General features: G+C 43.6%; 1 protein-coding gene across 1 annotated transcript in view; it reads left to right on the top strand.

Moving 5' to 3' along the window:
* The first annotated feature begins 292 nt into the window (after nucleotides 1–292).
* LOC134350432 (lutropin-choriogonadotropic hormone receptor-like) overlaps nucleotides 293–22,620 on the top strand; it is a 114,769-nt gene continuing 92,441 nt past the window's right edge. Inside the window, exon 1 of the mRNA XM_063055620.1 lies at nucleotides 293–534. Coding sequence (XP_062911690.1) covers nucleotides 359–534 — 176 coding nt within the window. The 5' untranslated portion in view covers nucleotides 293–358. The remainder of the gene's footprint in view (nucleotides 535–22,620) is intronic.

The raw sequence follows: 22,620 nt of genomic DNA on the forward strand, positions 1-22,620 counted from the left end.
TCTATGGAAAAGGAGTCGACATTTCGGGCCGAGACACTTATTCAGGACTCCTGAAGACTTGTTTATTTAAGAAAAACAAGTTTCGATTGTGCAAGAGTGAAGACGAGTGCAACTCCTTTCCGTTGACATGTTCAGTGGAGCGTGAGCGAGCGTTGCGCGCGTGAGAGAGACGGCCAGGGCGCGAGCAGCAGCGCCAGGTAACCGAAGCGGCGCCTGGACGACCGCTCCGAGCGCGTTCGCAGTAAGCGGGGACCTCGAGCAACCATCGGCACTGCAGGGCATTCCCGAGTCAGGAAGGCACCCAGCCGCGCGCCAGGTCGAAGTGCAAACAACCCAACACAATTACTTCAGGTCCCAGATGGCTCCTTCAGTCATTCGACTGGCCTTGTTGATAAGTTGGAACATTGTCTATCATTCATGTTCGCAAACTTATCACTGCCCCAAGATCTGTCGCTGTTCCGCTCAGTTTGTAAAATGCACCAAAGAAACAGCAGCCGGTGTTCCAGCTGCGATTGTACGCAGCTGTTCTAGTCTGTAAGTACACTAGTTGCTTTCTTACTTCTAGTTTTCTTTAAACGGAATTGTTTATAAGGGCTAATTTTTCGTGTGTTTAATTGGTAATTATGAATGAGAAGTACACTATCCAAAATTTAGATTTACTGAATGCATAATTTCCTATTGCATAAGTGTAATACTAAATAAAGTAAGTTCACAACTTTATTTTTACTTTCGAGCGATTGTTAAGAGGACAAAACTTTCGTAAACTACAATCGTGGAATCATAACCACACAAAGTGTATTCTGAACAATGGTGCTTTATTGCCTGCTTACAATATTGGTCCAGGCTGGGACTTTTTGGAAAGCGTCTTTCCCTTGTTAAATTCCGAATCAGTGCAGAGATGTGTTATTTGTAAATCTCGCAGCAGTCCTCGGTGTTGTCAGTCACTTAATCAAGAACGTCGAAACCTCCTGCTTTAAAAATATCTTAGGCTTCTCATCTCTTTTCTTTTCAAAAGCATCACCACATATTTGTCAGTCATGTAATACCTGAGCACTAAAAACTTTTGCATTGTTATAGAGCTATTAATCCGCCCGAATTTTAACTTTATAGTAACCTTAATTTCGTGCATCCTTTATTATTTTTTTCTTAATCTTCGAGTTAGACTGATTACAAATTTCTAACCTTGTGTCAGCAGATCAAGCTTCAATGTAGCCAACAAGGACACCACAATATTTTAATTATTATTTTGTGCTGCTTTAACGTAACAAATTTTGTACTTTCTGCCTTCCAGAAAAAGCACAGCCGCAATATTCTTTTGCACATCTCAAGATTTGTGTATCTGACCCCAGATTAATCAGTTTCCTATCGTATACTGTGTATCTTTCTTCTGAAACCCTTTCTGATTTTTGGCTGATTGGTGGAGATTCATGGAGGTATACAGCACAGAAACAGCCCTTCAGCCCAATTCATCTATGGCAACTAGTTGCTTACCTTAGTGAGTCCCCTTTGTCTACATTTGGCTCATATCCATCCTAAACCTTTGTTTTTCTACAGTGCAGCAACAGGCCCTGTGATTCATCTAGTTTGCGCTGAACTCAAGAAACTAGGTACTGTTAGAGCTCTGGAAAATTACAAGGGAACCAGGAAAGAGCTCAAGAATGAAATTAGGAGAGCCAGAAGGGGCCATGAGAAGGACTTGGCGAGCAGGGTTAAGGAAAACCCCAAGGCATTTTACAAGTATGTGAAGAGCAAGAGAATGAGCTGTGTGAGAATAGGACCAATCAGGAGTGATAGTGGAAACGTGTGCATGGAGCTGGAGGAGGTAGCGGAGGTACTTAATGAATACTTTGCTTCAGTATTCACCAGTGAAAAGGACCTTGGCAATTGTGGGGGTGACTTACAGTGGACTGAAATGCTTGAGTGTATAGACATTAAAAAAGAGAATGTGTTGGAGCTTTTGAAAGGTGTTAAATTAGATAAGTCACTGGGACTGGATGAGATATACCCCAGGCTACTGTGGGAAGCGAGGGAGGAGATTGCTGAGCCACTGGCAATCTTTGCATCATCAATAGGGACGGGAGAAGTACCAGAGGATTAGAAGGTTTCAAACGTTGTTCCCTTGTTCAAGAAAGGGAGTAGAGATAACCCAGGAAATTATAGACCAGTGTGTCTTACATCAGTGGTGAGCAAGTTGTTGGGGAAGATCCTGAGAGGCGGGATTTATGAACATTTGGAGAGACATAATCTGATTAGGAATAGTCAACATGGCTTTGTCAAGGGCAGGTCATGCCTTAAGAACTGATTGAATTCATTTGAGGATGTAACAAAACACATTGATGAAGGCTGAGCAATGTTTATGGATTTCAGTAAGCACAGTACAAGGCTTATTCAGAAAGTATTGAGAAATAGGATCCAAGGAGATCTTGCTTTGTGAATCCAGAAGTGGCTTGCCCACAGAAAGCAAAGGGTGGTTGTAGATGGTTTGTATTCTGCATGGAGATCGGTGACCAGTGGTGTTCCTCAGGGATCTGTTCTGGGACCCCTCCTCTTTGCGATTTTTATAAATGACCTGGATGAGGAAGTAGAAGAGTAGATTCGTAAGTTTACTGATGATACAAAAGTTGGGGGTGTTAAGCTTAGTCTGGAGGGTTGTCAGCGGTTACAGCGCGACATCAATAGGATGCAGAACTGGGCTGAGAAGTGTCAGGTGGAGTTCAGCCCAGATAAGTGAAGTGGTTCATTTTGGTAGGTCAAATATGAAGACAGAATATAATAATATCAATTGCAGTGGGGAGGATCTGCGAGATCTTGGGGTCCATGCCCAAAGGACACTCAAAGCTGCTGCGCAGGTTGATAGTGTTGATAGCAATGCAGGTGGATGCTTCCCTAGTGTCATGGATTCTTGATTACCTGACTGGCAGACCACAGTACGTGTGCTTGCAACACTGTGTGTCTGACAGAGTGATCAGCAGCACTGGGGCTCCACAGGGGACTGTCTTGTCTCCCTTTCTCTTCACCATTTACACCTCGGACTTCAACTACTGCACAGAGTCTTGTCATCTTCAGAAGTTTTCGGATGACTCTGCCATAGTTGGATGCATCAGCAAGGGAGATGAGGCTGAGTACAGGGCTACGGTAGGAAACTTTGTCGCATGGTGTGAGCAGAATTATCTGCAGCTTAATGTGAAAAAGACTAAGGAGCTGGTGGTAGACCTGAGGAGAGCTAAGGTACCGGTGACCCCTGTTTCCATCCAAGGGGTCAGTGTGGACATGGTGGAGTATTACAAATACCTGGGGATACGAATTGACAATAAACTGGACTGGTCAAAGAACACTGAGGCTGTCTACAAGAAGGGTCAGAGCCGTCTCTATTTCCTGAGGAGACTGAGGTCCTTTAACATCTGCCGGACGATGCTGAAGATGTTCTACGAGTCTGTGGTGGCCAGTGCGAGCATGTTTGCTGTTGTGTGCTGGGGCAGCAGGCTGAGGGTGGCAGACACCAACAGAATCAACAAACTCATTTGTAAGGCCAGTAATGTTGTGGGGATGGAACTGGACTCTCTCATGGTGGTGTCTGAAAAGAGGATGCTGTCCAAGTTGCATGCCATCTTGGACAATGTCTCCCATCCACTACATAATGTACTGGGTGGGCACAGGGGTACATTCAGCCAGAGACTCATTCCACCGAGATGCAACACAGAGCGTCATGGGAAGTCATTCCTGCCTGTGGCCATCAAACTTTACAACTCCTCCCTTGGAGGGTCAGACACCCTGAGCCAATAGGCTGGTCCTGTACTTATTTCCTGGCATAATTTACTTATTACTATTTAATTATTTATGGTTTTATTACTATTTATTATTTATGGTGCAACGGTAACGAAAACCATTACCCCTGGGATCAATAAAGTATGACTATGATTATGACTATGACTATGAAGAAAGCTTAATAGTGAAGCAAATATCACTACTTCTGCCTTGATCTGATGCTGCTCTCTTGCCCCTATAGTGGAAGGTGAAGCTCTTGGCTGGAGTGCTGTGTCCTGAACGCTGGTCTCTATGATCCTTGTGGTGAAGGTAGAGCAGTGGATGGAGTGTATATGGATTTCAGTAAGGCATTTGATAAGGTTCCCCATGCGTGGCTCAGAAAGAAAGTATTGAGGCATGGGATCCAAGGAGACCTTCCTCTGTGGATCCAGAATTGGTCTGCCCAGAGAAGGCAAAGGGTAGGTGTGGATGGTTTGCATTCTGCATGGAGGTTGGTGACCAGTGGTGTTCTGCAGGGATCTGTTCTGGGACTCCTCCTCTTTGTGATTTTTATAAATGATTCGGATGAGGAAGTAGAAGGGTGGGTTAGTAAGTTTGCTGATGACACAAAAGTTGGAAGTGTTGTGAATAGTCTGGAGGGTTGTCGGAGGTTACAGCGGGACATTGATAGGTTGCAAAACTGGGTTGAGAAGTGGTAGATGGAGTTCAACCCAGATAAGTATGAAATGGTTCATTTCAGGAGGTCAAATTTGAAGACAAAATATAATATTAATGGTAAAACCGTTGGCAGTGGGAAGGATCAGTGAAATTTTGGGGTCCGTGTCCATAGGACACTCAAAGCTGCTGCGCAGGTTGACAATGTTGCTAAGAAGGCATATGGTGTGGTGGCCTTCATCAACCGTAGGATTGAGTTCCAGAGCCATGAGATAATGTTACAGCTATATAAGATCTTAGTTAGATCACGCTTGGAGTACTGTGTTCAGCTCTGGTCATCTCATTACAGGAAGGATGTGTATACTATAGATAGAGTGCAGAGGAGAATTACAAGGATATTGAATAGATTGGAGAGCATGCCTTATGAGAATATGTTGAGTGAACTTGGCCTTTTCTCCTTGGAGCAACGGAGGATGAGAGGTGACCTGATAGAGGTATATAAGGTGATGAGAGGCATTGAATGTGTGGATAGCCAGAGGCTTTTTCCCAGGGCTGAAATGACTAACACGAGGGTGCATAGTTTTAAGGTGCTTGGAAGTAGGTACAAGGGGAATGTCAGAGGTAAGTTTTCCACACAGAGAGTGGTGGATGCGTGGAATACACTGCCAGTGAAGATGATAGAGGCGGATACAATACGGTCTTTTAAGAGACTCTTTGATAGGTACTGTACATGGAACTTAGAAAAATAGAGGGCTATGCGGTAGGGAAATTACAGGCAGTTTCTGGAGTAGGTTACATAGTCGACATAACATTGTGGGCCGAAGGGCCTGTAATGTGCTGCAGATTTCTATGTTTCTAACTATTATTCTGCCTTGTCCCGTCAACCTGCACCTGGGCCATAGTCCTCTCCACTCCTGCCATCAATGTACTTATCCAAACTTCTCTTAAATGTTGAAATTCTGCTGGCAGTTCATTCCACATGCTTGCTATTGTTGCCGTCCATTTTTATTCTCATTGTACCTGTCAAAATATTTTTTTAAACCACCACCTCTGGCAGCTCATTCCATATACCCACTGTCATTGTGTGGAAAACCTGTCCCTCACATATCCTTTAAATCTTTCCCTTCTCACATTAAACTTATGCCCTGTCACTTCAGATTCCTTTATCACGGCAAAAATGTCTGTGACTGTCTATGTTTCTCAGACTTTTATAAGCCACTATATAAGTCACTCCTCAGTAAACAGGCCCAGCCTATTCATCCTCTCCTTATAACTCGAGCCTTCCATTCTAGGCAATACACTTTTCTCTAGCCTATGTAACAAATAATTCCATTGGCTGTCTACATTCAATACACAAATACACCATTCACAGTTTTCTATAACTATAATATAAGGTTCCAATTCTTGAACTTAATGCCACTACCTTGTCTACCCAACTTTTGGGGAATAGTGTACTTGTACCTCAAGATCTTTCTGTTCAATTACATTTTCCTATTCACTGTACATCTTGGCCTGGATTTAATTTCCCAAAATGCATTGCTTTGTAATTGTCAGAGTTAAATTCCATCTTTTATTCCTTTCCTGGTGATCTAACTCCTGTTGCAACCTTAGATAACCATCTTCCCTGTCCACTTTACATTGCACCTCAACCAATTATAGCTTGCTCTTCTGCTATTGTTTAGCCACCTAAGCTGGGAAATAAAGATTAATCTGATAGTGTGCTGCTGGGAACAGACAAGTGATTAAAAATAACAGGTTGCCTATCACACTCGATCCTGAAGCCAAACACCCATACGTTACCCATTCCAACCCCTTCAGCATTCCAAATCACCTTTTCCTAACACAATCTTCCATTTTCTCCTGCTACCATTCCATGCAATAGCAGGTGATGTAAATAACACACATAAAATGCTGGAAGAACTCAGCAAGCCAGGCAGCATCTATGGAAGAGAGTACAGTCGACGTTTCAGGGTGAGGCCCTTCAGCAGGACTGGTGAAGAAAAAGATGAAGCATAGTGTCTAAAAGGGGGTGGGGGAACACAAGGTGATTGGTGAAACAGGGAGGGAAGGGGTGAAGTAAAGAGCTGGGAGGTTGATTGGTGAGAGAGATACAGAGCTGGAGAAGGGAGAGTCAGATAGGAGAGGAGTGAAGACCATGGAAGAACGAAAAGGGGGAGGAGCACTAGAGGGAGGCAATGGGCAGGCAAGGAGATAAGGTGAGAGAGAGAGAAGGGGTGGGGAATGCTGAAGGGTGGTGGCATTCCCAAAAGTTCGAGAAATCGATGTTCATGCCATCAGGTTGGAGGCTACCCAGAAAAAATATAAAGTGTTGTTCCTCCAGCCTGAGTGTGGCCTCATCATGACAGTGGAGGAGGCCATGGATAGATGTATTGGAATGGGAATGGGAAGTGGAATTAAAATGGGTGACCACTGGGAGATCCTGCTTTTTCTGGAGGACGGAGTGTAGGTGCTCGGCGAAGCGGTCTCCCAATTTATGTCAGGTCTCATCAATATATAGAGGCCATGCTGGGAGCACTGGTCACAGTATATGATCCCAACAGACTCACAGGTGATGTAAATATTCCTTCCATTGTTCCCAGAGAAGCAGCAATTTGTATTTATTCCTGTTTATTATGTTTCTGTGTGGTGGAGAAGGCAAATGGTGACCATTCTGAGAACATCTGTTTGAAGTCAGGATGATCCTGAACTTTTAGTTGTCTGTCAGTTTAGTTATACAAGCCATTCTCACGTTGACCTCTCTCTTTCTCCTCCACACCGCTCAAAGACTGAGCAAAGAATTGCAAGACTGAGAACTTTTAACTTGGCACGTAACAGTCTTAAGGGCTAAATATGATTTTTTTTCCAACTGTTTCAGAAATTCCAGTCTCACATCCAGCCTTCAATTTGTTTGCTTTCTTCCTGCTATCTCAAGATTTTATTTATCTCCTTCTATTTACATTTCCTCCAGGCAAACCTTTTCAGCTCCTTGTCAACAATGCTACTACTCCGTTCACTGTGTCTTTCTGATACTTTCTGTTTTCTATGTCCTTCCCCCTTCTCTGTCAGTTTATTTCATTTTGTATTTCTGTCTGTTTTGATAGAAAGTCTTCGACCTCAAATGTTAACTCTGTTTCTCCCCCCACAGATGCAGCTTGGTGTGCTGGATATTCCTAGCAGTTTCCCTTTTGTTACCCTGATCTTGAGTTTTGTCTGATTATCCCAATTAAAACATATATAACAGATCTATATATTTTTTATGTTTGTTCAATGTTATACATGGCCTGAGCAAGTAATAGACTTGATAAGATAGGTTCATTTTCACTTGGGCCATGAATGGCCATTCAATATATTGTACCTACTTAAGAAACAGATCTTTTACATGTTGATGAGTGTCAGACATGTGTATCATACCTTTTTCTTTTTCTCTAATTTTACATTGTCAGCATTATTTACAATATCTCATGTCTATCTCTCGCAGCAGTCAAGCCTTTAATTAGAAGGAATAAAGTGAGTCCCATTTTTATGATGCATCACCAATATACTGTAGTTCAATATATGCTCAATATATGTCCACATTTCCATCCTGTGCTTCCAGTGGATGAGCCTTTGGATCTGGTCTGTGCTTGCTTGAAATTACTCTTTGAGGTTATTGCTTTTAACCTAAGTCTGATTTTTAAAAACATGGAAATGAACAGAATTATAAACTAAGTTTATAAGTTTCATGTGGAATTTTTTTCCATTTGTCTACTGTTGTGATTTCTCTGATAGTGTGAAGAACTGTTTATGAATTCAGGGAATGGTAACTGTTCCAGAAACTAGGATATCCTGGTTTTCTAACAGAATGGCAAAGACTTTGTAATTTCTGATACAGGGCCAGCGTAATGACTTTTGTTGTGTGGTAGTTTGTGATTGATGAATGCAGATCACATTTGCAATTATTTCAGTTCCTTCTAAAATGACTAACTTCGGAGGGAGAGCGGGAAGAATATGTTATGTAAATGACAAACTTGTCCACAGAGTGGAAGTGGTCGGTTTAGATCTGATTACAAGTATATATTGTTGAGATTAGTAAACCAGTACCAAATATAATTTTGTTTGTTTTCCTTAGTAAGTTTTATGCTAATCAGAGAGAATTACATCTGGAAAATAAAGATTCTTCATTTTGGTTACTTCCAAACCCTGTATAGTCAGGGCTGTACATGGGGAAAAGTGATTTTGTTTTTGGAGAGGATTATGTTCCTCTAGCATTTCAGTGACTCTTTCATCTAGATTAATATCTGTGGGGGAAAAAAAACTACATCTATATTTCCATACTTCTAAATAGATTGAGGCCACTTGGCCCATTATGTCCATGTCAACTCACAGAGCAATCATATCTGTCTCATTCTCCCATTTATTTTTTTAGAGTCTATTTTTGCCACATACCTGTCAACTCTCTTCCCTCCAACCCCTCCCTTTGTGTAACCATATGTCTATTTGCCAGGGACAATTTACAATGGTAAGTTACTAACAACATGGATGATTATGGGATATATGAGGAAACCAGCACATCCAGGACAGACACAAACATTTCCAGGAAGAGTGTGCAAACCCCATACAGCCAGCACTAGAAGTCAGGGATGAATCCAAATCAGTGGAGCTTTTAGGTTTGTTGTCACATGGTGTGAGCAGAATTATCTGCAGCTTAATGTGAAAAAGACTAAGGAGCTGGTGGTAGACCTGTGGAGAGCTAAGGTACTGGCGACCCCTGTTTCCATCCAGGCGGTCAGTGTGGACATGGTGGAGGATTACAAATACCTGGGGATACGAATTGACAATAAACTGGACTGGTCTAAGAACACTGAGGCTGTCTACAAGAAGGGTCAGAGCCGTCTCTATTTCCTGAGGAGACTGAGGCCCTTTAACATCTGCCGGATGATGCCGAGGATGTTCTACGAGTCTGTGGTGGGCAGTGCTATCATGTTTGCTGTTGTGTGCTGGGGCAGCAGGCTGAGGGTAGCGGACACCAACAGAATCAACAAACTCATTCGTAAGGCCAGTGATGTGGGGATGGAACTAGACGCTGTCACGGTGGTGTCTGAAAAGAGGATGCTAAGTTGCATGCCATCTTGGTCAATGTCTCCCATCCACTACATAATGCACTGGGTGGGCACAGGAGTACATTCAGCCAGAGACTCATTCCTCCGAGGTGCAGCACATAGGAAGTCATTCCTGCCTGTGGCCATCAAACTTTACAACTCCGCCCTTGGAGGGTCAGACACCCTGAGCCGATAGGCTGATCCTGGACTTATTTCATAATTTACTGGCGTAATTTACATATTACTATTTAACTATTTATGGTTCTATTACTATTTATTATTTATGGTGCAACTGTAACGAAAACCAATTTCCCCCGGATCAATAAAGTATGACTATGACTATGACTATTTAACCCTATGGCACCATGTCAGATAAAAATTAAAGCTTGCCAAATAAGATCAAAGGAGCCTGAAAGTTGGAAATTTGATGTAAAATTTGAAATTTTACAGAATTGTTCTGTTGTTCTGACCTTGTATTCACAACATTATTCCACAACCACCTCCATGGTATTAGACTGCCATTAGTCATAAGTGAGTTACAATCCCCCGCAATATAATTTCACTTCGCCACTATTAATTTCAATTCCTAAGTGGCCTGACCAGGCAAAAAACTGGTATAACTTTCTCACATTTTTAATTTTAACTCCTCATTCCGTGCTTTCGAGAAAACTACCCCCCATTCTATCTTTGTATCCTCTTCTATTCTTATTTCCCTGCAGGGTAACGTAATTGGTAGAAACGTACATAATTGATAACCACCGATGTTGGGTCGGGGTTCACTTTTAGAGGTTGGTCTGACATGATGGTGTAATTACATGGAGCCTGGTTACTGCGTGTTGTGTTCAGGGTTTGAGTACAATAAATGAGCTGTTATGGTTTTTCTTAAACATAAAATGGCTCTTGCCATTTTATTTGCGAAAAACTGCATTGGTGATCCGGATGCTCTAGGACAGGGGTCCCCAACCTTTTTTACACCACGGACTAGTTTAATATTGACAATATTCTCGAGGACCGGCCGACCAGGGGTGGGGGGGGTGGGGTGGTTAATCACGACCGAAATATAGGTGATAAGTCACTTGTAAGTGGCTAATACACTCAATTTTGTTCCTAAAGGGGTTTATCTAATAAATTTAATATTAAACACACAGCACATATTTTCCTTGCATTAATATAGTGATAAGTCAATTATAACAGTGGTCCCAAACCTCCGGGCCGTGGACCGATACATTGCCGCGAAGAATACAGCGGTGGCCAGAACGCACCCAGCACACCTTTAAGAAAAAAGCTGAAATAAACAAGCTAATTTATTAGGTGCCGCTAATTGATCAGGGGCTGATCTGGGCCGACATTTACGTGCCGGGTGGCACCTAATCAATTAGCTTGTTTATTTCGGCTTTTTCTTAAAGATATCCTGTCACCGCTGCACCGCTGCATTCTTCGTGGCCCCGTATCAGTCTGCGGCCCAGAGGTTGGGGACCACTTAATTATAAGTCACTTATAAGTCAATAGCATCATAATATTTTAAGTAATGTTGGGATATTAAACACACAGCGCATATTTTCCTTGTATGAACATATAAAATCATTGCAACACACCAATACCGCTGAATCAGTGGGAGCCCTGGGCTGGTTTTCCTGCAACAAGACGGTCCCATCGAGGGGTGATGGGAGACAGCGATACTCGAACGGGGTTCCTTATGTCCAGTCTATTCCGCAATTTAGTTTTCGTTGCATTCATTGCGGAAAACTCCGCTTCGCAGCGATATGATGTTGGAAATGGAAGCAATGTTTTCAGCGCTTTCGTGGCTATTTCAGGGTATTCAGACTTGACTTTGATCCAGAATGCCGGCAGAGATGTTATGTCAAACATACTTTTCAGCCCGCCGTCATTTGCAAGCTCGAGGAGTTGATCTTTTTCCTGCGCTGACACTGATGATTCACCGGGGACATTCACAAATGGGTCACAGACCCATTCCTTTGCACGTCTTGGGTCATTTGCATCTTGGGTCACTGATGACCTCACGTGCGTTAAAGTTCAACAGTGGGCATGACAGGGAATGAGGAAAGGTGCAGCTGACTTGTATCGTTTCATATCACCAAATCATATCGTTTCCTCGCAGCCTGGTGGTTGAGGACCACTGCTCTAGGATGATTCCAGGGTTATTGGACATGTCTGCCAACACAGACGCTTGGTAGCAAAATGCCGTCACTTTGTTTGTACAAGCCAGGGCCCAATTCACGCTACAAGAAATCTTTGCTGACGACACCAAATTTTACAATGTGGTGGCATCATTCAGCAACTCTGTGCTGCAAGAGTGCAGAGTCTACTAGAACGTCTGACTGAACACGATAAATACCGATCACTGAAAACTTGCCTTTTACAGACTTTTGAACTAGCGGAGTCTGAGCACCCCATCAGTTGCTCTCCTGGCCTGGCCTCGAGGATGTTAGGTCATCGGACTAATGGACCACATACTGTTTCTCCTGGGAAATCACCATCCTTGTTTTATTTTTAAAGAACTCTTCATGCAGCAAAGGCCTGATCAATTTCACATTGACCTCGCTAATGCACCCATGAAGGACAAAAAGGAGCATGCTAAAATGGCTGAGAGTCTACACTCAGCTAGGCAACGGTGCAGCATTCCTCCTCCTTTTCTTGCTTCAATAAGCCTAGTCAGCAAGGCCTCCAACATAGGCACATCTGTGGCGGCAAAACAGACAATCCCAAGTCTGTGCTTTTACTACGCTCATTTTGATATGAACACTAGGAAGTGCTGACTGCCTTACAGCTTTAACAGTGCCAGTGCATCAGGACATCAGAGGTCTGTGAACACTGTGGGTTCCAGCTGCCAGGGATACCTACTGTTCATTATGGACACCGTTTCAAGGCGATGCTTCCTGTATGACATGGATGCTCAAGTGAGTATGCTGTCAGCATCGCCTATTGATGAAAAGACAACGAGCAATGAAACCTCGCTGGAGGCTGCGAACGATAGCAAAATCCAGACTTGCAGAACATGATGGGTCATTCTCTGCTTCAGTGGGTGATGTTACACATGGTGCTTCATCCTGGCTAATATGGCTAGACCTCAGCTTGGTGCAGATCTCCAGTGTACCCAAGGACTATTAGTCAATCTTAGGAACTGCCGGCTTGTGGATGTCAAGGACTTTGTGTTGTTACCCTGCTCCCCCAGTTGGTTCTCCGTGACTCTGTCAAGCGCATGCACCACCACATGTGAGTTTACTTGACTGCTGGGCAACTTTCAAAACCTCACCAAACCCAAATTTTCCACTACAGTTATGAAGCATAGGGTTGGGCACCACATTTCTACAACTGGCCCACCAGTCCATGCCCGCGCACATAGACTGGACCCAAAAAAGCTGGCAACTGTGAGGGATGACTTTGCAAACATGGAAAGACTTGCCATTGTATGCCTGTTTAATTGCCGCTGGTCTTCAGCCCTCCATATGGTCCCTAAGTCTGATGGTGGTTGCTGCCCACCTGGCGATTACCAACACCTTAACGAGGTCATCATTCTGGATTATTATTACCCAGTCCCACACATCCAAGACTTATTGACACGTTCAGCTGGAAAGTTAATTTTTTCTAAAGTTGACTTAGTTTGACACTACCATGAGATGCCTGTAGGAAACTTTGTCACATGGTGTGAGCAGAATTATCTGCAGCTTAATGTGAAAAAGACTAAGGAGCTGGTGGTAGACCTGAGGAGAGCTAAGGTACCGGTGACCCCTGTTTCCATCCGGGGGTCAGTGTGGACATGGTGGAGGATAACAAATACCTGGGGATACGTATTGACAATAAACTGGACTGGTCGAAGAACACTGAGGCTGTCTACAAGAAGGGTCAGAGCCATCTCTATTTCCTGAGGAGACTGAGGCCCTTTAACATCTGCCGGATGATGCCGAGGATGTTCTACGAGTCTGTGGTGGGCAGTGCTATCATTTTTGCTGTTGTGTGCTGGGGCAGCAGGCTGAGGGTAGCAGACACCAACAGAATCAACAAACTAAGGCCAGTGATGTTGTGGGGATGGAACTGGACTCTCTCATGGTGGTGTCTGAAAAGAGGATGCTGTCTAAGTTGCATGCCATTTTGGTCAATGTCTCCCATCCACTACATAATGTACTGGGTTGGCACAGCAGTACATTCAGCCAGAGATTCATTCCTCCAAGATGCAGCACAGAGCATCATAGGAAGTCATTCCTGCCTGTGGCCATCAAACTCCTCCCTCGGAGGGTCAGACACCCTGTGCCGATAGGCTGGTCCTGGACTTATTTCATAATTTACATATTACTATTTAACTATTTATGGTTCTATTACTATTTATTATTTATGGTGCAACTGTAACAAAAACCAATTTCCCCCGGGATCATAAAGTATGACTATGACTATATGTGTTCGGAGGACATTCCCAAACAGTTCTGATATTCCATTTGGCCTCTGAGTTGTTGCACGTGCCATTGGGGCTGAAAAATGCAGCACAGTCTTTCCGACATCTGACGGACTCTGTATTAAAAGACTTCAACTTTCTTTTTGTTTACCTAGATGACATACTTGTCACTAGTGCAGCCAAATCTGAACACTTATCTCATCTCCGCACACTTTCAAGCACTTGACCCAACATGGGTGGATTATTAATCATGCTAAATGCCCGTTTGTGTTGTCAATCTTTCACTTTCTTGGCCATTGCATCCCCACAGAAGGTGGGAAGCCCCTAGCATCAAAGGTGGCTGCTATTATGGACTTTTCACCACCCTACACTACTAAAAACAACTGCAAGAATTTTTAGGTATGGTGAATTTTTATCGTCGCTTCATTTGGCAAGCTGGTGAACTTAAGCTCCCCGTGTATGGTGCGCTTAAAGGCAATACCCCTAATCACATGCTTGACTGGTCAGCAGATATGAGCAGGGCATTTGTTGACACCAAACGAGCTCCTTCCAATGCGACCATTCTGGTGTACCTGCTTCCAACACACCTATAGCCATTACTACTGATGCTTCAGACTATGCTGTTCAGACGATTTTCTCGGTCTCCATCTGGCTGTCCGCCATTTTGATTTTCTTCTGGAGGGTCACCATTTCACAGTGTGCAATCCACAACCTCCTCATGCAACCAATGGCCAAAATATCAGACCCTTGGTCTACATGGCAGCATCGCCTCCTGGCCTGCATATCCGTGTTCTCACTGATATACAACAGATCAAGGGAAAAATAATGCCGTGGCTGACTGTCTCCTGTGGCCAGCCGTTGAGGCCATACACATAGGGATTGACTATGCCGGGATGGCAGCCGCCCAAGCTATGACCCAGAGGTCCAGGTTTACTGAACAGCGGTCATGGGCCTGCGGGTGGCTGACATTAAGTTCAGGGAAGCTAGGGTTTCTGTCCTGTGTGATGTCTCAACTGGCTGCCCTCACCTCATAGTGCCCGTAAACAGGAGGCGGACTGTTTTTGACTCTATGCATGGTCTCTCGCATCTAGGCTGGAAGGCCTCACAGAAACAGTTTGCAGTGAAGTTTGTGTGGTCTGGCCTTAGAAAGTACATGATTGGACTGCAGTCTGTATGGAGTGCCAGCAGACAAAAACTGACCATCATGTTCAGGGGCCACTGGCACCTTTTGAGGTCCCCGGGTGACGATTTAACCATGTCAATGTGGACCTTTTTGGTCCTCTTCCCCCCTTCCACGCTTTCACATACCTTCTTACCATGGTGGACCATACCACTGGGTGGCCAGAGGTCATCCCTCTAGCCTCAACGATGGCTGCTGATGTGGCTCGGGTGTTCATCAATACTTGGGTTGTTCAGTTTGGCACCCCACCTGATATCTCCTCTGGCCACGGTCCCCAGATCATATCGGACCTCTGAGGTACAATGGCCTGGATCCTTGATGTTAGGCTGCACTACACCACAGCGTATCACCCACAGTCCAATGGCCTGTGCGAGTGGTTTCACCGCTCCTTAAAGGCTGTTCTGAGAGTTTCCCTGACAGATGAGTGTTGGCATGATCAACTCCTATGGGTCCTGCTGGGGCTCAAAACAGCTCCAAAAGAGGACTTGAATTTACTGGGGCGGGGGGGTGGGGGGTAGAACACTATTGAGAAGCCGACCGGGCAGTCATGGTATCAGGAATAAAATCACCCGGCACTTTTAACAGCTGCCCGTATACCAACTCAGCCCCAGAAAGAGGAAGAGGTTCTGTAAGTACTGCATCATTGAAATGAGCATGTGCAGATGTAATGACCACTGTGATGTTTTGGCTACATCATTTTTCCTTTGTTTCAGACAGATCTGTGTTTTGTTTATGATGTTGGTTTTCCCTTGGAGTCCTGCCTGTTGCAGGAATTGTCATTTTTCAGTATCATTTGAATCAGTATTGCTCGCATCTTCTTTATTACATTGAGGATAGTTCTCTCTCCTCTGTCACAATCACAAACTACATTGGATTGCTCCATGCTGGATTCTGTACTCTGTACTCGCGTGTGTAAAAGACCAGGCTCTCTGCAAAAACTTCTCTTGTGCAGGTAACCTATTGAAATTAGACCAACATTCACTATAAAGTTGAAACTATATAATACCTTCAGCACCAAACTGTATATTATTGTTTAAACTTTAAATCTAATATATTTTGGACATCAGTGCTGTCAGAAAAGTTGGTATTAAGTTTCTATCCTAAGATTTATTCAAATTTAGCACTGTATAAATTAATGGTTTGGCATTAGACTGATTTTTCTTTCTAAAATGTTTTAGTGAGCTACATGTTTAAATCTGACAGCTGGAAATTTAATTTTAAGCTCTGAAACAATTTACTTGTAAACTGTATCATTTGGATTTTTATATGAACCTTTGGATAATAAATCTAGTATCATAACCGTTATAGTAAACTACCTCTGAAGATCTACTCTGCAGTCTCCTCTGTTGCCATAATTCTTGCCTCTTTCTTGATAACCTGATGAAAAGTGACTCAATATATGGTGCTAAATGTATGATTCTCTTTAACAAAATCACATATTGATAGTACCCTGGCTTTGTATTCCACACTCTAACCACTCACTGAATTAAAAGAAAACATATCACTTCTGGTGCCTTGCCAGTCACCTCCATCCTACAACCCCTCTCTCTTAACCCCTTCTGCTAATGGGAACAGTTTCTCTGTAGATCTTCCATGATTTTCATAATTAGATAGATAGATAGATATACTTTATTAATCCTGAGGGAAATTTGGTTTCGTTACACCCGCACCAACCAAGAATAGGGCGTAAATATAGCAATACAAAAACCCCCAACAATCAAACAACAAAATGCAAACTATGTCAGATGGAATATAAGTCCAGGACCAGTCTATTGGCTCAGGGTGTTTGACCCTCCATGGGAGGAGCTGCACGTTCGATGGCCACAGGCAGGAACGACCTCCCGTGCCGCCAAGTGTTGTATCATGGTGGAATGTGGCCGAAGTCCAACAGTAAAAAGTTCAATATCCAGTCTCTAAACACGTTCCTCGATCGTAATATGCCCCGGATTGCACCATCTGTTGTTAACCAGATCAGTAAGCACCCAACTCCTTTACGCTTACCGCTCTCAGTGCACTTCCGGTCAGCCGGAACGGTATTACCCACCGAACTCCTCTTCTCCAAAAGTCTCTGTTGTCTCGTCCCGGTCCTCTATCCTCGGCTTTGTGATCCCCCTCTGCACCCTCTGTGTGTTTTCCTCCGGATTTCAGCAGGGGTGTCCGCTGCTCTGCTCGCTAAACCGGCCGGTATTTGCTGGTCCGTGGAATACACAATGCGACCTTGCTTCTGTCCCGCGTCTATCAGATTACATCTATCAGATCATCTTATCAACTAACCCCTTTCTATGAGAATAACCTCAGTTTATTGGTCTACATTTATGATCAAAGTCCTTCAACTCCAGAGTCATTCCAGTAAATCTCTTCTGCATACTCTGAAAAGTTTTCATATCTTTCTTAAAATTTGGTACCCAGAATTGTTCATTCATCCCGTTGTGGATGGACCTCTATTTTATAATGGTTTTTCATGACATCCAAGCTGTCATATTTGTAAAACCCTATATCCCAAATATGCAATTGACCACTATCCCATATCATCCTGATATTTTCAATGGATTATGCCCCAGATTTTGTTGTTCTTTTACTGCTTTTAGAATTGTGCCTTATAGTTTATAATAGACAACGGGGTGACCCATTGGGGCACCCTTTGAGAGAAGGGTAGTGCAGTCTGATGTGACCAGAATGAACATTAAATGTTCCTGAATGCTATTGGTATCGCTTTGCTTTGGAAACTGAAGTAGTAAACCTCAGTTTATTAAAAAAGAACGTCGCGTAGCAAAGCAAATATAGCTCCTCTTTGTTTAACGAAGCACACTTTTGATGGCATCATTTCTGGCTTACCTGCCATCCAGGACATTTCAAATGTCCTCTTTCTTTAAGGATCATGGTTTCCCTTCTACCGTCATCAATAATGCCCTCACCCACATCTCCTCCATTTCCCACACTTCGGCCCTCACCCCATCCTCCTGTCACCACAAGAGGGACAGAGTTCCCCTTGTCCTCACCTACCACCCCACCAGCCTCTGGATCCAGCACATTATCCTCCACAACTTCTGCCACCTTCAACAAGACCCCACCACTAAGCACATCTTTCCCTCTCCACCCCTCTCCGCTTTACGCAGGGATCGTTCCCTCCACGACTCCTTGATCCACATGTCCTCCCCACGGATCTCCCACCCGGCACTTATCCCTGTAAGCGTAAGTGCTACACCTGTCCCTACACCTCCTCTCTTGCCACCATTCAGGGCCCCAGACAGTCCTTCCAGGTGAGGCAACACTTCACTTGTGAGTCTCTTGGATCGTCTATTGCATCTGGTGCTCCCAGTGCGGCCTCCTCTACATCGGTGAAACCCGACGCAGATTGGGGGACTGCTTCGTCGAGCACCTCCGTTCTGTCCGCCACAACAGACAGGATCTCCCGGTTGCCACCCGCTTCAACCCTGCTTCACACTCCCATTCGAGTATGTCCATACATGGCCTTCTCTACTGCCATGATGAGGCTGAACTCAGGTTGGAGGAGCAACACCCCATATACCGTCTGGGTAGTCTCCAGCCCCTTGGTATGAACATAGAATTCTCCAACTTCCGGTAATTCCCTCCCCCTCCCTTCCCCCATCCCTGTTTCACTCTGCCCCCTCCCCCAGCTGCCTATCACCTCCCTCATGGTTCCGCCTCCTTATACTACCCATTGTGCTTTCCCCTATTCTTTCTTCAACTTTCCTGCCTATCACCTCCCTGCCTCCCTTCCCCCACCCCTTTATCTTTCTCTTTTCTGGTTTTTCACCTGGAACCTACCAGCCTTCTCCTTCCCACCGTTCCCCCCATCTCCTTTATGGGGCCTCTGCCTCCTCCCTGATGAAGGGTTCCAGCCCAAAACATGGACTGATCGTTTCCATGGTTGCTGCCCGACCTGCTGAGTTCCTCCAGCGTGTTGTGAGTGTTGCTCTGCCACCGTTGTGCCTCTCATTGTCATTCTGGAGACGTGCAGCCCTTTCATCCCCCATCTCTTCATCTCTTCTGAGGTTTGTTGTTTGTCTCTGATCCTGGAGACGTGCATGCCCCTCCTCCTCTGTCTCTTCTTCTCTCATCTTTTTTTGTCCAGATTCTTTGATCCTGGAGTCTTGTGGCCCTGGCCTCATCTGATTCTTGTTCTCACCCTCTCCTTGCCGCTTCCCAACGACATTTGGCATCATCTCTTGACCATAATGTCCCCCTTTCCTTTCCACGCGGCATAATTAGGCTGACCATTTTTTTTACCCTAATGCTGGATAGAAGATACGAAGCAGTAACACCAAAGGATGCTGATTATTCTCGATGATGTTGTTGGCACTCTCCTAAATGGACGTGATATAGTCACCGCTGTCCTTTGACTGCAGCAAAGGGTTTTATGGGTGTCTCGGAGTACGTCATTACAATAAGATTTAATTATCTCTTATTGATGGCTGGCAAGATCTGTCCCGATCCTGCACATGCTGATGGTGATTAGCAGAATGTGACCTGACCCCTGCAAATAGAGCTGCCCTGCCCTTTTGCTCCGGTAGGTGTCGCTGCTGAGGCTGGCCATGCGCATGTGTCGGACTGTCATGTCCGGATTTCCACGATGGCGGATCGGCTCTCCGGTTAAAAGGAAGCCTGTTGATTTTTGGCGAATGAGCAATTTTATACGAATATATAACCCTGAACTTTGCCTGCATTCTGTAAGATAGCGCATTTTAATTGGATTTAGCCAAAAAAAAGTGCCGCTGTAATGCACTGTTTGCGCTAATTGGAGGTCACAAACAGACAGACAGAGCATAAGAGTTTTAGTAGGATATAGATTGCTTCTCCAATTTATTATTTCATTCACATTTCTCTGCTTCAACTTGCATCTACCATCTCTATTAGTCATTCTATCTGTCTTTAATGCCCGTTGCTATTTGCCCGTTAGTTTGCTACATCTCAAGTTCATGTCAGGTGCAAATCTGCAAATTGTTCCAAGTCTAAGTTTAAGCATTAGTATTCTGATCTCTGTGCACACCTCTGGGAAACAAGATTTCACTAGTACTTTTGTTTCATGTTACTTAGCTAATTTTCATTCCATGCTACCAACTAGTAGAGAAACAAATATGGATCCCTCAGGAACACAATTAGATTCAGGCTTTAGATGACCACTGTGACACCTCATCAGACACTTGTTCAAAGCACATCAACAACTTTTGTACATTAGCCTTCTCTGTTAGGTCATCAGGAATTCATTTCAAATTCATTAGAAGCAATTTGCTTTTACCAAATTCATGCCAGATTTTTCTAATCAAACCAACTTGTCTAAAGTGACTATTTATAATTAATGTTTCTAGAAATACCTCACTGCCTACATTAGACAATTTGTTCTGAAATTACAGGGTTTATTCAATTAACAAGGGTGTAATATTTGCATTTTTTTCTGTTTCCAGGCTCTACCTCTGAATCTAAAGATGTTTGGGAGGTCAAGGTTAGGGACCCTGTAATTTCCTCTCTAACTTCCCTCCACCATTTTAATGCAATCTGACTGAGACAAGAAATTGGAGTGTTATGTTTTATAACTCCAAAACAGAAAACTAACTGAAACCAAAAACATAGAGCCGGGAATGCGTGCCTTAGTTTAGTTTTTACTTTAGTGAGACGTGCACATATGACTTGGTGGTGTGGTGTATGCCATTCACACACTTTTACATACAACCTGTAATGAATGATTTAAAGAGCAAAGAATGATTAATCAAACAATACAGTATATTTACAGTATTACTCAAATGGTACTGAAATATTAAATACACAACAGTCAGCATGGACATCATGAGCCATGGGAACATTATGTTCATATTCGAAGTGCAAGAGGCACTTTTAGTACCTCTTTCTTGGCTGGCCCAGTACCTTAATTTACACTTTTTACTGAGATTTCAGCAACTTCTTGTTTGGTGAAGACGAATTAAGAACATTCATTTAACGCTTTAGCCATTCCCTCTGCTATCTGAGTAAATTTTCTGATTGACCCCGCAATTCTTGTACCAGTAGAACTTTTTGGCTTCACTTTTATGTTTGTCACCTGCTTTGTCTCCCGCTCCCCCTCTGCACAGGGGAAATGTCTCCTACATTAGTACTCTGAACGAAATACTCTGTGAATGTAGAGTAAGATGGCTTCAGGGGTCTCCTGAACAGCACATCATTCTCCACAACTACAGTTGGATCCTACCACTAAACCTATCTTTCTCCCCACACCGCTCTCCACAGGGACTGCTGTCTTTGTGATTCTCTTGTCCATTTGTCTCTCCCCACTAACCTCCCTCCTGGCACTTATCGCTGCAGTGCTGCGTCTGCCCCTGTCCTGAAGAAGGGTCTTGGCCCAAAATGTCAACTGCTTACTCTTTTCTATGGATGCTGCCTGGCCTGCTGAGTTCCTCCAGTGTTTTGTGTGTGCTGTTTTGGATTTCCAGAACCTGCAGACTTCCTTGTGTTTGCGATTGCCCCTACACCTTCTCCCTAACCACCAGGGTTCCAACAGTCCTTCCAAGTGAGGTGACACTTCATTTGTGAATCTTTGGGCATCGTGTACTATATCCTGATACAGATCCAGGTCTAGACAAGCACACTTGTTGATAAATTTAAGTCTTGATTTTTGCCCCAGCACTTTAGAAAAGAGATCATTATAGAGTTTTGATACCTACGATTTTAGTCTACTTGCCTACTGCCATCTTTTTAAAAAAAAGTAATAATTTCAAGATCCCATAATTTCTCTACTGTAGGTCATGATGTGTGAAGCACTCTGCTGAAATGTGTTGAGCTGTGGGGCACCACGACAGTGTATCAGTTAGTGCAACGTTATTACAGCTTGGGGCATCAGAGTTCAATTCTGTGTGAGAAATGTTCTTTTGGGAGCTTCTGTTTCCTCCCACAGTCCAAAGACATACCAGTTCATAGGTTAATTGGTCATAGTAAATTGTCTTGTGATCAAGCTAGGATTAAATTGGTGGATTGCTGGGTGGTGTGGCTCAGTGAACCAGAAGGACCTGTTCCGAGCTGTATTTCTAAATAAAAATAACATTTAAAAGACTGTGACCACTTTTGGCTTTGCCTTTATCATTTTAAGAACCTTTAATGTGGCACTTTTTCCATTCATATGCTCCTATTGTACTTAATGCCTCTCTGGATCTGACCTTTTAGTGATTTATACTTTCCGACTGTGATTGACATGCAATGTTATTATTTTCCTTTTCACGCAGTCTTCAGTTGTCTGAGATTGAGTGATAAATTAAATAATTCAGTGTTGAAATTGTAATTTATGATACATTTACAAACTCACATAGAAGTAGAATTCTGCAGCCAATTCCAACTATACTTAATGATTCAAGGTTAGGTTTTCCCTTGGAGGAGAAATAAAATGTAAGTTATTTCAGACTGATATTGAATGGTTTGGAAAAATAACGTATTCTTCTTACAGGTAATGTATCTTACCTGTTTAAGAAAATGTTGTGACTATCCAGTTTCTCATTCTGTACCCATGTAGAATCTTAAACAAAGCTTACGAT

Source organism: Mobula hypostoma, chromosome 8 (assembly GCF_963921235.1).
Source record: "Mobula hypostoma chromosome 8, sMobHyp1.1, whole genome shotgun sequence".
Taxonomy (NCBI): domain Eukaryota; kingdom Metazoa; phylum Chordata; class Chondrichthyes; order Myliobatiformes; family Myliobatidae; genus Mobula; species Mobula hypostoma.